This window comes from Dermacentor albipictus, chromosome 1 (genome assembly GCF_038994185.2).
Source record: "Dermacentor albipictus isolate Rhodes 1998 colony chromosome 1, USDA_Dalb.pri_finalv2, whole genome shotgun sequence".
NCBI lineage: Eukaryota > Metazoa > Arthropoda > Arachnida > Ixodida > Ixodidae > Dermacentor > Dermacentor albipictus.
This window is the reverse complement of record NC_091821.1, coordinates 324,057,390-324,071,846: the sequence shown is the minus strand read 5'-3', so window position 1 is coordinate 324,071,846 and position 14,457 is coordinate 324,057,390. Positions and strand designations below refer to the sequence as shown.

Genomic DNA, 14,457 nt, shown 5'->3' with positions numbered 1-14,457 from the left:
CGAAATCACAGCGCATACGAAGCTACCGGCACTACGCACACTCTGTAAACATCGCAGATCGTTTTGAAGATGAGGCCCTTGCGGGCGCGCACTTTAGCCACATTGCAGATCGCTTTCAAGACACACGAGCGTCGGCAACGCGTCCCTACAGCGTCCGCCAGAGGCATCTATACTACGGCGTTCGTGATTCGCGTGGCCAACGCCGTTGTAGACGCCGCAGTTGCCTCCACTCGAGGGGCAGGCGAGGAGGACATCGAGGCACCGTAGCAGCCGCCGGAGGAAAACGCCCCTCCTTACTCGCATCACCCCCTTCCTCGCGCGCCTCAGGAGAGGGCACGGATCCGGGCCACGTTCCTCGCTCACGCACGCGGGATTGAACCGCGTTCGCCTGCTCACCCTCACACGCTCTCACTCATACGGAACCTCACGGCGACGCCGACGCCGACAACAGAAATGCGCCTGCAGTGTCCATATAAATGCTATCGCAATAAACGACAAAGAAGCAGACCGTGACGAGCTGGTGCTCACTTACAACTTGTTATCTGCGAAAAGCACATCGATGCGTACATCATACCAGCCACCTTAGACATTTAGTATATGCACTTCTGAGAAAACGCACGCGGTTTAAAGAAATTCTGCTGAAGAAATCAGTCCATATTTCATTCGGTTGACGCTTGCGTCAGTGTATCGCGAACAGTACCGTCAAACATGAAACGCCTTCGAGCAACCCACGAGCTTCAGCACCCCTACACTTTCATTTCTCGAGAAATTTAATACAACTCTCGCGAAAAAGGGCGGCAAAGGGCATGTGTACGAGATGATGGAGAAATGAGACTGACAGCCGAACCCGGAAACGAGGAAATTGCCGTAATCGCACTATATATGCACATACACCGAAAGACAAAGAAAAATCTTAGCGCACAACATGACGGAAGGAAGTGCTGTTTACCGCAGACGCCAGGTTTTTAATTCCTTGTCCTTTTTCATTTGTTTCTCTCTCCTTCGCATCGCTTTTGTCGTTTCGTTGTGGGCTTCCCAAGGACAGATCCAGACGTCTTGCCGAGCGGGCGGGGACGAACACTCGGCTCGCGCGCTTTGCAGCGCTCTGTTTCCCGACGCGATATATATATATATATATATATATATATATATATATATATATATATATATATATATATATGCGTTCTTGTACTGGCCTGAAGCACTCAACGTTTAACCTCGCAATAAAGAAAAAAGAACGAACGCAGAGCAGTCGCATGCCCTGCCCTCGTCGCAGCGGAGCCATATTTTCTTTCCCCTCATTGCAGCTTCTCGCTTTCTCTGCCAAAGCTCTCTTCTTTTGGTCTCGGTTCCATTTAAGGAGGGACTGCTTTTACGCACTTCTTTTCTTTCGGAAGGAAATAAATAAAGAAAGAAGAAGATGAAAGAGCTGGGCGAAAGGGACGCGCTTTGCGACGAAGCGCGGATCTCTTTAAGGGATGCTCGAGACTCGGAAGAAGAGCACGTTCGTGCGCGCGGACTCGAGCGATCGTTCGATCGGATACATGACCGGAAGGACTGCGACAAAAGGAAAAGAAACCTGCAGCAACGACGATAAGCGGCCGCTCGAGTGGAAAGGTGGGCGCCCGTGTATAAGAACGTGCAAGGCGAAAGCTGCTCGCATAAAGGTCGGGTGGGGGAACAACGGCATTGTGCTGGCGAGGGAAGAAGAAAAAAAAAAGGGGGAGGCGGGAGCTGGTGGGCGGAGGGGAGGCGAGGAGTGGGCAAGCACGCTAGAAAGTATAGGCACGTGGAAGCTGGGCGCGCCCACCGCGCGCGCTGTAATGACGAGAGAGCGCAGGCCCCGAACGAACGAGATCGATCGACCCATCTGGGCGAACACTGTACTATTCCGCTATCCGCGAACTTCAAGTAAAAGAAAGGGCGGAAGTGCACACACAAGCGAGAAGAAAACGCTGCCAGAGCTCCCTTGCAGCGAGGAGCAATCGCATTCAAGCCGCTGCCGCGCGCGGCCGATTTTCGATCGAGCCGAGGCAATCGAGAGCGTCCGCGCGGTCGGTGCCTTTCGATCGCCGGGCACGCAAACTTCGAGCCGGCCGGGCCTCCGAGATTTTTCGTTCGGGGGCGTTCGTTAATGAGCGGGTCCCAGGTGCCGCGGTCCCCTCGATTAGTTTGGAGGACCCGGCGAGCCCCTGCGTGCATGCACTTCGGCCTCCCATTATCTCCCCGAGCCCGCAACGCGCCCTTATCCCGTAGCTGTTACTCGCCCTCCGTAGGCGTTGCTCAGCTTCTTTTTTGTTTGGTTAGCTTCCCAGCGCTAACTTTCGAGCCCGCGTGATCACACTGGCGCGGTCAATTGGAAGCGTGTTCTCTGGACTCGACGCCGCCCTCACCCGCAATCTCGATCGGGCTTTCTCCTCTCTTGAGTTCAAGCGGAAGTCTGTTGTTGTGGGTGTTCCCGATGACCGTAAACCACTCGCCCAACGATTCGCGTTGACTCGCGCGGAGATGCGCTGCGGCTGGAACGTTCGGGAGGCGTTGGATGATCAACGAACGCACGCTGCCAACTTGAAAGGCCGACCGCGGTTCACACCGAGGAGGACTGTAGTTCATTATAATTTCGTACCCTTGTTTATTATTAATATAGTGGCGAAACACAAGAAAAGGCGTCGGCCCTATATATATATATATATATATATATATATATATATATATATATATATATATATATATATATATATATGCACGTAAGTGTTCCAATAATTCCACGTTTTTCGCATTCCTCTTTCAGAAATGAATAATTAATAAGGAAGTATATGCAGAACGTGTGTAGATATTGCAGTTCGTATGGAACCGTTATCGCATGAATGCCACGGCTAAAGTCGACATAGAACGAGGTAATGCTTGTTTACGATGAAATGCGGGCGATTATGGTACTGGAAGGTGTAGGTTAAATCAATTAATTAGTTAGTGTGTACGTTTGCCATATGAAGAGCGACATATGATGAGGGTTGCTGAGCCATAATATATCGACTCCTCGGGGATCTTTAGGGCGCCACGAAAGCTTACTATGACGGAATTTCCTCTCTTCTCATTCCGATCCTTATTGGAATTCAGCAGCCGCCACCAGGTTGATGATCATACGAAGTGAGTGTGGGGATCGAAATATAACGACAAAGTCTGTGGGCACAGATTACCGATATGGCGCTGTGCCTTACTGTCGCGCTGCGCTGTTCACAAAACGAAGTCGAGCCCACAACTTTTCGGAAGCTCTACTTAACCGAGGTTTCGCTGTCCTAGCCGCCAATTAGAAACCAGACTCTTGGGTGATCTACTGCAGTTTCTTCCCGGCATTATTGAGCGACACGCTGGCACGGCGCTGTAAGGAAAGACGCCAGCGTTTTATTCACAGATCCGTTTAATTCTACGGCAGCCATCTAGTCATCACTCTTAGAATCAGAGCCAGGAACGAACGTTTATTCTTATTTCTCGCACTTAGTAATTTACGGCTTTACCGCAAAGCGTAGACCGCACTTGCCAACTATACAAACGATGATTACACAATCCATTGCTAGAACTTGAAAGTGTACGTATTAAGTATAAACCCCATGCAAGCGATCTTGCGCGCGACAGCGACGAGCGATGCGACGGAGATGGCTGTCGCGTTCGCTCGTCGCCTACAAGTCGTACCCCATGCTAGCGACAATTTTGAGCGACGTCTCCCCGGTGTTGCACCTCCCCGTCTTCCCAAAAAAAGATTTCTGGTACGCCACTGTTTTCCTTTCAAAACTTACCTACTGTTTTTTCTTGCCTTTGCCGCACTACAACTCTGTTGACAGGAGAAGACAGCTTTGAAGAGCAAGAGCTTGCCCAGGAAGAAACCATTTGCTCCGCGTTATCACTAGGCCCAATGTAAAATAATATATTGCAGTTGTAATCAGTCAGCAACAGACTTCAATGACCTAACAACTTGTTGTGCATGCTTGTTGCATTTATTGGTATTGTACGAGTGAATTTTTATCGAGGCTATAAATGTGCGCACAGTTACTCATAAGCTGGTTCTATAGGTGCAGACTTGTTCCTTTCGTATTTTTGCTCTGGTTTGATTTTGTGTCAAGCAGGAACAGCGCAAAAGAACAGGACTCAGGGAAGAGACAGAGAACGGCGCAGACTTTGCCTGTTTCTTTTTTTTTTTTGAACAGCCTGCTTTTTTATTATTATTATTTTCTTTCTGTGTTGTTGAGTGTGGTAATGGAATATGTGTGTTTTTATTCTCTGGCAGAGTCGGGAGACGGCAGGGACGTACTTACCGAGGGCCACCACGAATTCAACTTCACTTTCCTTCTGCCGTCAACGTGAGTAGCACCAAGGGATTCTCAGTGCGACGAACAGCTCCACCAGCACCAAGTGAACACAAACTGGAGCACATAATTCGAGCACGAGACCATTTAGACATTTTAATTAATATACCAGTGGGAAAAGACATAAATGGGAAAAGGCACTAAAAGTCGTCTGTGATAGTACAGTTTTCCTGCGTCAGCCGGATCGCTTGGAGGTGTGGACCTTACTGCACGGCAAATCGCAGTGTGATGGTAGCTAATTAATAAATTTTCGCGAATTAGTCTTGTTTACCTTAGAGTACATGTCACAACTTCGAAATTGAAGCCCAGGAGTGATAAAGTCCATCATTATGCAAAATAGAAGTGAGGCGTGCAGACAGGACACAAGAGTAGAGAAGTAGACAACACGTACGCCATGGCGTTCGTGTTGTCTACTTCTCTGCTCTTGTGTCCTGTCTGCACGCCTCAATTCTATTTTGCATAATGAATCCTTACCAACTAGCTCAGCTTTCTGTCGTGATAAAGTCACATTCATTAAGCAGAAATCCCGCGCTTAGTACCTAGTTTTCAGAAACACGTCCACAAGCTTCGTAGCGAAATTAATTTAACTCCAGTTAACGCTGTATACGAATGCATCGATGATAAGTGTTAAGTGAAACATCTTTTGGGATACGATGAGCGCCCTCTTCTTAACGCCGTGGGAGAAAATGTGATCGACCTTCGGCTGACTGCAACGCCAAGCATGTTTCTTCCATTTGCGCAGCGGCGTGACCACCTCTTTCGAAGGCAAGTACGGCAGCGTGCGCTACTGGCTCAAGGCCGAGGTGGAGAAGCCGTGGTCCTTCAACCACAAGACCAAGAAAGCCTTCACAGTCATCAGTCCCATCGACATCAATCGCAACGAATACCTGGTACGCCGAAACGACATGACAGACCATTTTCTTTCCTCCAGGCTGTTATGATAGTCATATTGAGGGAAGCTATTCTTGTTTGTATACTGGCACATTGCAGCTTAACCTTCTGTCGGCCGTGCTTGCATCATTTCGTTCGCATCAAGCACCTTGAAGTGGCATCAACGGTTGTGCATGAATACAGTAATATGTCAATATATGTGACATGTGTTAATATTAATATCGACATTGGGCGAGCATCGCGTCTATTTATATCATTATAGAAAGGAAAGCGCGCCATTTGTGTAGCCTAGAGTAGGACCACGTGATATGATGCCTGCATGTGCCATCGCTTGTAGACAGGCAGCCATACCAAGATGAAATCTACAGAACGAAGTTGCTGCACGGTCGCCGAGTAATAAAATTAGAAGAATCGATTCGTATGTACTTGCTGTACTAATAACAATTTAATCGCTTAGAATAGACTAAACTGTTGTCACTTCTTTTTCGGTGATCATGGAATATGCAAAACAGAACGTTTTAACCTGGAGGGTGTCTAATTCCAAAGTAAGAACCATCGGTTCATGCATTATCTGCACAATGTGGTTTCATTGTGAGCTATTTATGAGCTGAAAATAAAACTTTTGCGGGCTATAACTTTTCATGGAGTGAGCGCCTTGACAAATATCTGAATTTATTTCATGGTGGATCCAAAACAAGCATGGACACCGTCAGAACAATGTGGCCAGAAAATACTACTTCTCTGGCATTGTTCATAAATATATTAGTACATGGGACCGTGAAAAAATGAAGAAAGGCAACGAAGAAAGGCATCATTATGAGCCTACTTTTATGGCCTCTCCCAGCGACCTCCAAGTACACCTATAGACACAGTTGTCTGTGCGTACAAATACATGGATGTAACTGTTGGCTGATAAATGTTATAAGTTGTCCCTCTTTTACCGAACTTTCCTCTCGGGATGATTTTAGACTGGCTTGGCTTCAAACCCTGATATGCGCTCTGTGTCTCATGTTATAATTATTTTTTTTAGACGGCAGTGGAGAGCAGTGTGGAGAAGACGTTGTGCTGCTGGTGCTGCACTTCAGGCCCCATCTCACTGTATGCTAGGACAGACCGCAAGGGGTACTGCCCTGGTGAGTAGTGGGGGAACGCTCACTCTATGAGCTATATATAAACTATGTATGTATGTATGTATGTATGTATGTATGTATGTATGTATGTATGTATGTATGTATGTATGTATGTATGTATGTATGTATGTATGTATGTATGTATGTATGTATGTATGTATGTATGTATGTATGTATGTATGTATGTATGTATGTATGTATGTATGTATGTATGTATGTATGTATGTATGTATGTATGTATGTATGTATGTATGTATGTATGTATGTACACACACACACACACACGCACACACAGTAGACACGCTTGTATGAGCGTTTTGATGCCATTGAACGGGCTGTAATGCCTTGCATGGGCGTTGCAGCTAAGCGAAGCAAAGAGTCTCACAACGCATCTTTCTAATGCAAGTCGTGACATGATTACACTGAATTTCTTCTCATATTATTCAGTGATGGTTCATCGCAATTTGTTCAGTTAAAGGGCAACTCAATGCAGTAAACCTTCGTTAACCCGAACTCTGATATCTCGAGACGTTTTCGTGCCGGACTCCGGATATATATATATATATATATATATATATATATATATATATATATATATATATATATATATATATATATATATATATATATATAAGAAGTCAACAAAGCCACCAAGGACAATTAACATAAGGCAAATTACTCGTACTTACTAATTATATTAAAGAAACGATAGATATAATGAAAATGGACATGTATGAAAAAACAACTGGCCGCAGTTTAAATCATGAATCCAGGACCTCAAAGTGGTGCGATGTAATGCTAACGCATTTCCGTCGTATTTGACGCTAAATCGCCACCGATTTTCCCCGTCTCATTTAGGACGCTGTTCGTAATGCATCAATGCAATCACCGTGCATTACTCGTGGCTTTGGCAAGATTAATGGCACTTTTGAGCAGGCGCAATCAGCCCACGCGCTGGGCCCAAAAGAAGCCAGTGTGCGAGCCCACAGTGTTCCAGAAAGACGGCGCCTTGATAAGGATTCTCGCTTCATGGTCGCGCGACGACGAGGCGTAATAGCCGCGTCACTCGTGGGCGCCCGCTTAAAGGCGTGGCAATTGCGCTAGTCTGTATAGTTTCGGTTTTCGAAGTTAGCCTGTCCGGAATCCATTACGATGCAGAAAGTAGCAGCGTCGGCCTTTTGGACATCTGAAAATCGTCGTGGTCGGGTGACCGGCTTCAAACGCATTAGCATCAACCGTCTAATCGACTCTGTGCGAAACACGCTGCCGTGGCACAGCGCCAGTAGCGCCGTTACACGTAGACGTCGATGTCGCCGATGCACGCGAACGTGACCGAAAATTCAACTAGCGGTATTTTGGAAATGCTCCGTGTGGTATAAGCGTAGCCAGAGGTCTTCTGTTTTCGTGATTTCGTTTATCTAGGAACTCCACTTATCTCAAAAGTTTTTTTTCCCCCCCGGTTTTTACAGGTTCGCGTTAGCGGAGGTTTACTGTATTTTATTTTAGAAAAGCACGTGCACTCACTCGACGCATAACGTGCAGGTGAGTCCATCGCCATCACGGCTGACTTTGAGAACCTGTCTGGGCGCACGGTGGTTCCACATGCAACGCTGCATCAGACACAGACTTTCCTGGCTGGCGGAAAGTCACGCTCACGGCACTGTAAGTTCACCACAGTCACTGGCGTGGCCCTGCAACCTGGTCGCTCAGCCAACTGGGACGCCCAGCTGCTCAAGATTCCTGCAGTGTCGCCCTCCATCACCAACTGCTGCCTGATTCACGTGGAGTACACTGTACGGGTAAGCAAACAGAGCCCACTTTTGTCCTCTCATCAAAGAATGTCTTAGTTGCGCCAAATTATCAAGTTTTGCCTGTGGTCTATGGTACATTTCAAACCCTTGAGCTAAATTGCTCGATGAGGTGGCCATTGCTTCTATGAGAAATTTAAATTATTGATTGAATGATGAACATAATTACGCTACTTAACTTCTTGATTAATTTCTTTTGGTCACATATTTAAATCTACTAATCGTAGCCAGTGAGCTAGGCATATAGACTAACTTATTCTAAGGATGGCACTGGTTCCAAGATATGCGCCGTCAAACTTGTGATTACGTCAAACTTGCCACTTACTTTTTAAATAAAAATGTTGTTTTATGCATTAAAGCACGAAAGTTGCCGGAACGCCAATGCATTTCACCACACACATTGAAAATTAATATCTCGAAACTGGTGCAGTCCTGAGAATTCGTTCCAAGTAGATACCTATTGCGAACTTGCCAGGTATAATTTGTAGATTGAAATATGTGCCGTAATGTAAATCACGAACAAGTTAGTGTTCTTGTGTTAATAATTCAATAAAGCATTTTGATTTCTCATAGAAGTAATGGCCACCTTATTGTGTAATGTAGCTCAAGGGTTGGAATTGTGCCTTTAAAAATTTTTACAAATGTGGTGCAGAAAAAAAAAAAAAGCCCAAAAGAATCCTGGTATTTCAGATGCTGGGGCAGCCCTCTCACATCTGTTTTTTTTTTTATTTTTGTGTGTGTGTGTGTCTGGAACAAGGGGTGCCTTGTAACATCGCACATTATCCAAATAATTAACGATATTGCCAATATTTTTCTTTCCGAGATTTGTTCAGAGTTTCTCATGCCTTGAACGTTATTCAAAAGAACACATCTGTGATTTCTTTGCTACAGACACAGGTCCCCAGGAAGACATGCTCAAATGAAAGTAATGACTTGCGCACCAACATGCCATGAGACAAGAAGCTGATATGTGCTAGGCTACTTTTTTGCAGCGCAGTTCATGTTTTCACTTTTCTTCGATATAAGAAAAAGAGTACAACTGTGAGGAAGGGTAACAATTGGAAGAAACGCAAACTGAATGGCTTAGTCAGTGCACGCGCAAGGTATACTTAAGTGTATTGAGCAGCATAAGACAGGCCTTCACTTACAGATGCCTCTAATGGTTTCAAATATTTATTTCCCTAGAGTACCTTTAAAGCGCAATTCTGTTCACAAATGTACTCATTCCTTTGTGTCTTCTTTCAGTGCAAGATGTGCAGTATAATAATTGCCGAAATTCCTAGTTAGTTTTTTTATGTTAGTGTCATGCATCTTGAGTTTTATGCATGCTGTGATGCAACCTTTACTTCATTTACTATATTTCACAAGTGACATCTTTATCAGGTTTCTAGACTTAGTAGGTCTCAGTGTACTGTGTCATTATTGTTATAGAATCACAGAAAAGGTGATAACATAGAACTTACAGCAGCATACAGGTTGCTAGGGTCAATCCTTCTGCCCACATCTTTTCAAGGTATAGCACTATGCACTTCTCACCAATTCCTAGAAACATGCACCCGACCTTCCACATAGTACAGCGTCGCGTCTGAGCACAGGCGCTAGCGAGGAAGTATGAGAACCATCCCAATGTCTTATGTGTAGATGTGGCTAGCACATCAAGAAGCACTGCATTTATCACCAGCGTAGTCGACAGTCATGGGACCAAAATAAATGCGTCGTCGGTTTCCAGAGCGAGTGCTGCGGAGGCAGAGAAACTAGCCATAGCATTAGCCATCATGGCGAGACCACACTGGGAGTGTGTCATAGTTCTGACGGACTCTCCGACGGCATGCAGAAATTTCTCCAGGGCAAAGATTTCCAGGGCCGTACATCGCATTCTGATTGGTGTGCACCAGCTCCTGCCATACATACAAGTCGTGTGGACTCCGGGGCATGAGTTCTTACGTGGCAATCAGCAGGCACACGCCTACGCCCGCGCGCATGCACACCGGGAGCCACGAGAGGGTCACGCCGAGCAGTTCCACTCCGAGCCCATACTATTAACCTACACGCACATCCTACAACACTATCGCCTTTCAGGAAGAATGCTACCGCCACCTTATAATGCTCTGATTGCAATATGGCAAAAACTCCAAACAAACACGTATCCTCACTTGGGTCTCTACCATGCCATGCACCCTGCTCTGTATTCCTATAAATGCCCACACTGCGTTCAATGCACAGTGCTCTACCACATAGTATGGGCTTGCGCAAACACACCACAACTCACATTCATAACACACCCCACCACACGGCAATGGGAGGCAGCGCTGTCCAGCTCGGACTAAATGGACCAGCTCAACCTGGTCAACCCAGCGAGAAGGGCAGCCAAGGCCGCTAGATTCCAGGACTGAGGGGATCACCCACTGCAGAGCTACCTATGCTCATGTGCTCTTTTCCATAAAGTATACTCTCTCTCTCTCTCTTAGGTTGCATGTACCCTTAACGTAAATATTGGCTGTCACAAATTGTCACATGTGTTGTCCACGAAAGAATGCAAGACACGTGCGCACTCATAACAGCAAAGTGCTCTTCTTTTCCAGATCACCTTACAGATTCCAGGAGCATACAATTTGTTTGTGGACCTTCCCATTGTCATTGGAACGGTGCCCCTTAGGTCCCGACCTCCACACTATCGTGCACTGGGGCTCCCCAGCCAGCCACAGATCCATTTCTATCCAGCTGCTCCTCCATACTCAGAAGCAGACACGGATGACGCACTGCCTGTTGAACGTGAGAAATATGTGCTGCCTCCAGAAAGCGCCATGAATATGGCCATATTGCTGCAGAGAGTGCTCACATTTTTGTAATTACAACTTACTGTCACTACAATGTGCTATGGCACACAGCTGAGATCAGAAACAGCGAAGCATTTATTCATTTCTGGACATGTAGGGGGTGCACTTTTACCTTTCTCCAATAGCATGACACGAAGCCATTTAGCAACTTCAACAAGCATCATGCTTAACGAGATATATCCAAGTCAATTAAAGCACTTCAGTAATTAGACAGCTTGTGTAATATTAAGATGTTCCTTGGCCTCATTGCTATGTATATAAATAATTCTGCTGTGGCTATCAAAAGCGCTACATGCAAATTATTTGTCCAAAGTCACTATGTTCTTGTTTACAAAGCTTTTTCCCTTTCCTTTTTTATTCTTTTACAGAGGAAGTGCTTATATTGTTGTTCTATAACGTGTTGCTCCTTGCTGAAGCACCGTGCAAGGCATTTTTTTTTTTATATCTGCCAGTGCTTGAGCCCTTTCTGTTCGTCAAACAAGAATGGGCATTATGAACAAGCTCTTTCCATTTGTTGCAGCTCCGCCTACCTATGCCGAGTGCATAGAAGGCTCAGTGGACATTGGTGACGACGAAGATGGAGAGATACTTGGAGACACACGGTTTACGCCAATGTATGCTTATGTACATGACTACCTGTACCACCCACCTCCAGCATATTCTGAGGTATGACTATATTTGAAGGAATGCAACATGCCATCCTGTGAAACGATGATGACTAGTCTCCTTTGATTGAAATGTTACTGTTGCCTCATATATTTTATAATGCTGCATACCTGTTACTACAGCGAGCAGGTGGCTACATAGTAATGGAATTTATAGTGTTTACAATTAAGTAATGGCTTCTGCACCTAATACTTGCTCGTTTCCAAAACCTTTACCATACAGCCAAACAAACTATATGGTGAGATACCACTGGTAACATTTCTCTTTCATGACATACACCTCAGATTTAGCGTGAGCTGCTAAATTGAAAAACATGATAGGATGTAGTAGTCTTCACGGAAGCCAAGGTTGAAAAAGGCAAAGATTGACAACAAATTTTTGATGTATTGAGCAGAGGTTAAGTGCAAAAGCAAAACAAGGGTGACCAGGACAGACACAGATTATCTTTTGTGCCTTCTGCACATTCCCTAACCTATCTTGCTTTGTGCTTCATCATAATTCTCTTATGGCATGCCAACCAGCCTGCTCAGAAGCCTCTCTGGGCACCTTTCATACCTTTCTAGTGAAATGCAAACTTTGCTTACAGGTAACAACCATAATTTACAACCTCCTTCTTTCATTGTGCTTCCAGCTGATGTTTATTAATATGGCTGAACTTTCAGTTGTCATTTTTTGCTTTAACTGCTTTGAACCCAGGACATGACAATTACATATGAGCTTTGTGTGGTGTTAGTAAAAAGCGCACTGCTAATGTCTCACAGAAGGCACTTCATGCATGCTTTTCTTTCTTTAAGAGTTTGGGGTTGTGGTGCTTGCTCTTAATATTGCTATTACCTCACTCTGTGACCCTATACCCCATACCATATAGGTGAGGCAAGGAAACTAGTTATCCACTGTGTTGCGTATTGTGTGTCCACTTCGTGCACGACAGTACACTACTTGAAAAAAAAAAGGAAAGGTACTACACCATGCTTCTTGTTTTTGTTGCTTGCTTCTTACAGCTCTTTTCAGTAAGGCACCTCGCAGAGCCTTTCTTGCATGCACATGCTAAAAAGTGTCAGTTCCATGTGCATGGACAGATGCATGCCTTTCTTGTGCCACTTGATTCCTAAATGTGACTACAAGGATGTTTATCTCCAAGAAAAACTACTTTTGGAGATGGCTATGAGAACACAGTCTATTTCATTTCATTTGTATCCAGAGTATTGCAAATATGATTTGAAAATATTGCCAGGAATATGACGGTAAAATATTTCTCGTAGTAAGGCAGGAGCTTTTCACTCGGGATCACATTTTGTATACAGAAAAACAAAATTCACCTGAAACAGTTTTTTGGATCTGTGATGTTTCCTAGAGCAGAATATAAGCAACTGAATCTTGAGCGCTGTAGGTGTGAGGTTAAATCTATACTAACAACTAACATGCGTCTACCTACACACTACAACATGAAATAGCTGGCGCAATAATGTTCCAGGCATTGCGCAGGACATGCATTTTCAATGATGACATTTCCAATTTCTTGTATACCATTTCATTATTACCACTGCAAACAATCTAAAAGCAGCATCCATGCATTCCACTAGCCATACTTCAAGTGCAAACACTTGAAAGAATGAAAGTGCAACTCAGATTTTGCAGGAGCAACTGCGTTTCTTGCAACAGGGGGCATAAGCTTTAACACACCATGAAAAGCTTCATTTGCACATTTCCAACAAGTGACACAGTATATGTGTCTCTTGTTAAGAAACAGTTTGCATGCTTGAGTCATCTTCATTTCAATAGCCAAGTAGCATCAGCATCACTCGGGCCCACTTTTCATGACAACATGAGAACTTCTTTCTGCCTTGCTGATAACATAAATATGCAAAACGTACAGGAACATTTAGTGGAAACCTTGACAAGCATTTGCAGCATGCTTTGTTATCAAGTGCTTCCCAGCCTTCCTCCTTGCCCTCCCTTATGTGTTTTAATTGTAGTAGACTCTTAGGCTATGAAGTGTACTGCAAAGTTGTCAATCTGATGCTATCTTCCTTTGGCACATTTGCAGGTTGACCCCCACCCATCCCGCCAAACAGGGGGAGCAGCCTGTGCTTCCCATTGAAGATTTATCCAGTGCAAATATGTTTCCAGCGTGGACTGCGCAGGACACTTTTATGAAGTGCCGTGCTATAATGACCAAGGTGCAGCAATGAGGGACAGAGCAGTGGAGAGCATAGTGCCTCAAATCATCTGTGTTACAGCTATGTGTTCTTGTTTCGCATCTACATTGATCATCATCGTCTCGTTTTGCCACTTCTCTGTGAGCTCATGGGTCTTGAGTGCGTGTAACACCTATGGAATATGAGATGGACATTGCCAAAGATGTGCTCAGCCTCCAGCAAGGTGTCGCACTTCTGCGGCACTGCCAGTGTTGCCAAGCACCAACCTGTCAAGTCAGACCTGAAGTGCAACAGCACATCCTCAGACATGGACCCACAGGATGACAACTGTTTCTAGTTCGGGGCCTGTCACTTATAGCATGATGTCTAAAACTTTGTAGACAGTTTGCTGTGCTTTGACTGTGCCAACAGGGTGCTTGCAACAAAAGTAGAGCAGCTTATGAAGACAATAGATGCCAAAATCTCTTGACGATCAGGGTTACTGCACAGTGTGCCAAACACTGAGCATGCTTTCACAGGGCAAGGCTGCTGCTCATGAGACAGAAATGCTACAAGTGTTGTGCTATGTAGCTTGCACCTTTTCCAATAAACAAGAGGTGCATGGA

The 14,457-nt window shown here is 45.0% G+C and overlaps 1 protein-coding gene across 1 annotated transcript in view; it reads left to right on the top strand.

Annotated features, from left to right (window-relative positions):
* The window catches only part of LOC135919408 (arrestin domain-containing protein 3-like), a 90,214-nt gene extending 75,757 nt beyond the window's left edge, over nt 1-14,457 (top strand). The window contains exons 2-8 of the mRNA XM_065453228.2: nt 4,283-4,355; nt 5,104-5,251; nt 6,283-6,385; nt 7,925-8,181; nt 10,773-10,962; nt 11,548-11,693; nt 13,741-14,457. Coding sequence (XP_065309300.1) covers nt 4,283-4,355; nt 5,104-5,251; nt 6,283-6,385; nt 7,925-8,181; nt 10,773-10,962; nt 11,548-11,693; nt 13,741-13,794 — 971 coding nt within the window. The 3' untranslated portion in view covers nt 13,795-14,457. The remainder of the gene's footprint in view (nt 1-4,282; nt 4,356-5,103; nt 5,252-6,282; nt 6,386-7,924; nt 8,182-10,772; nt 10,963-11,547; nt 11,694-13,740) is intronic.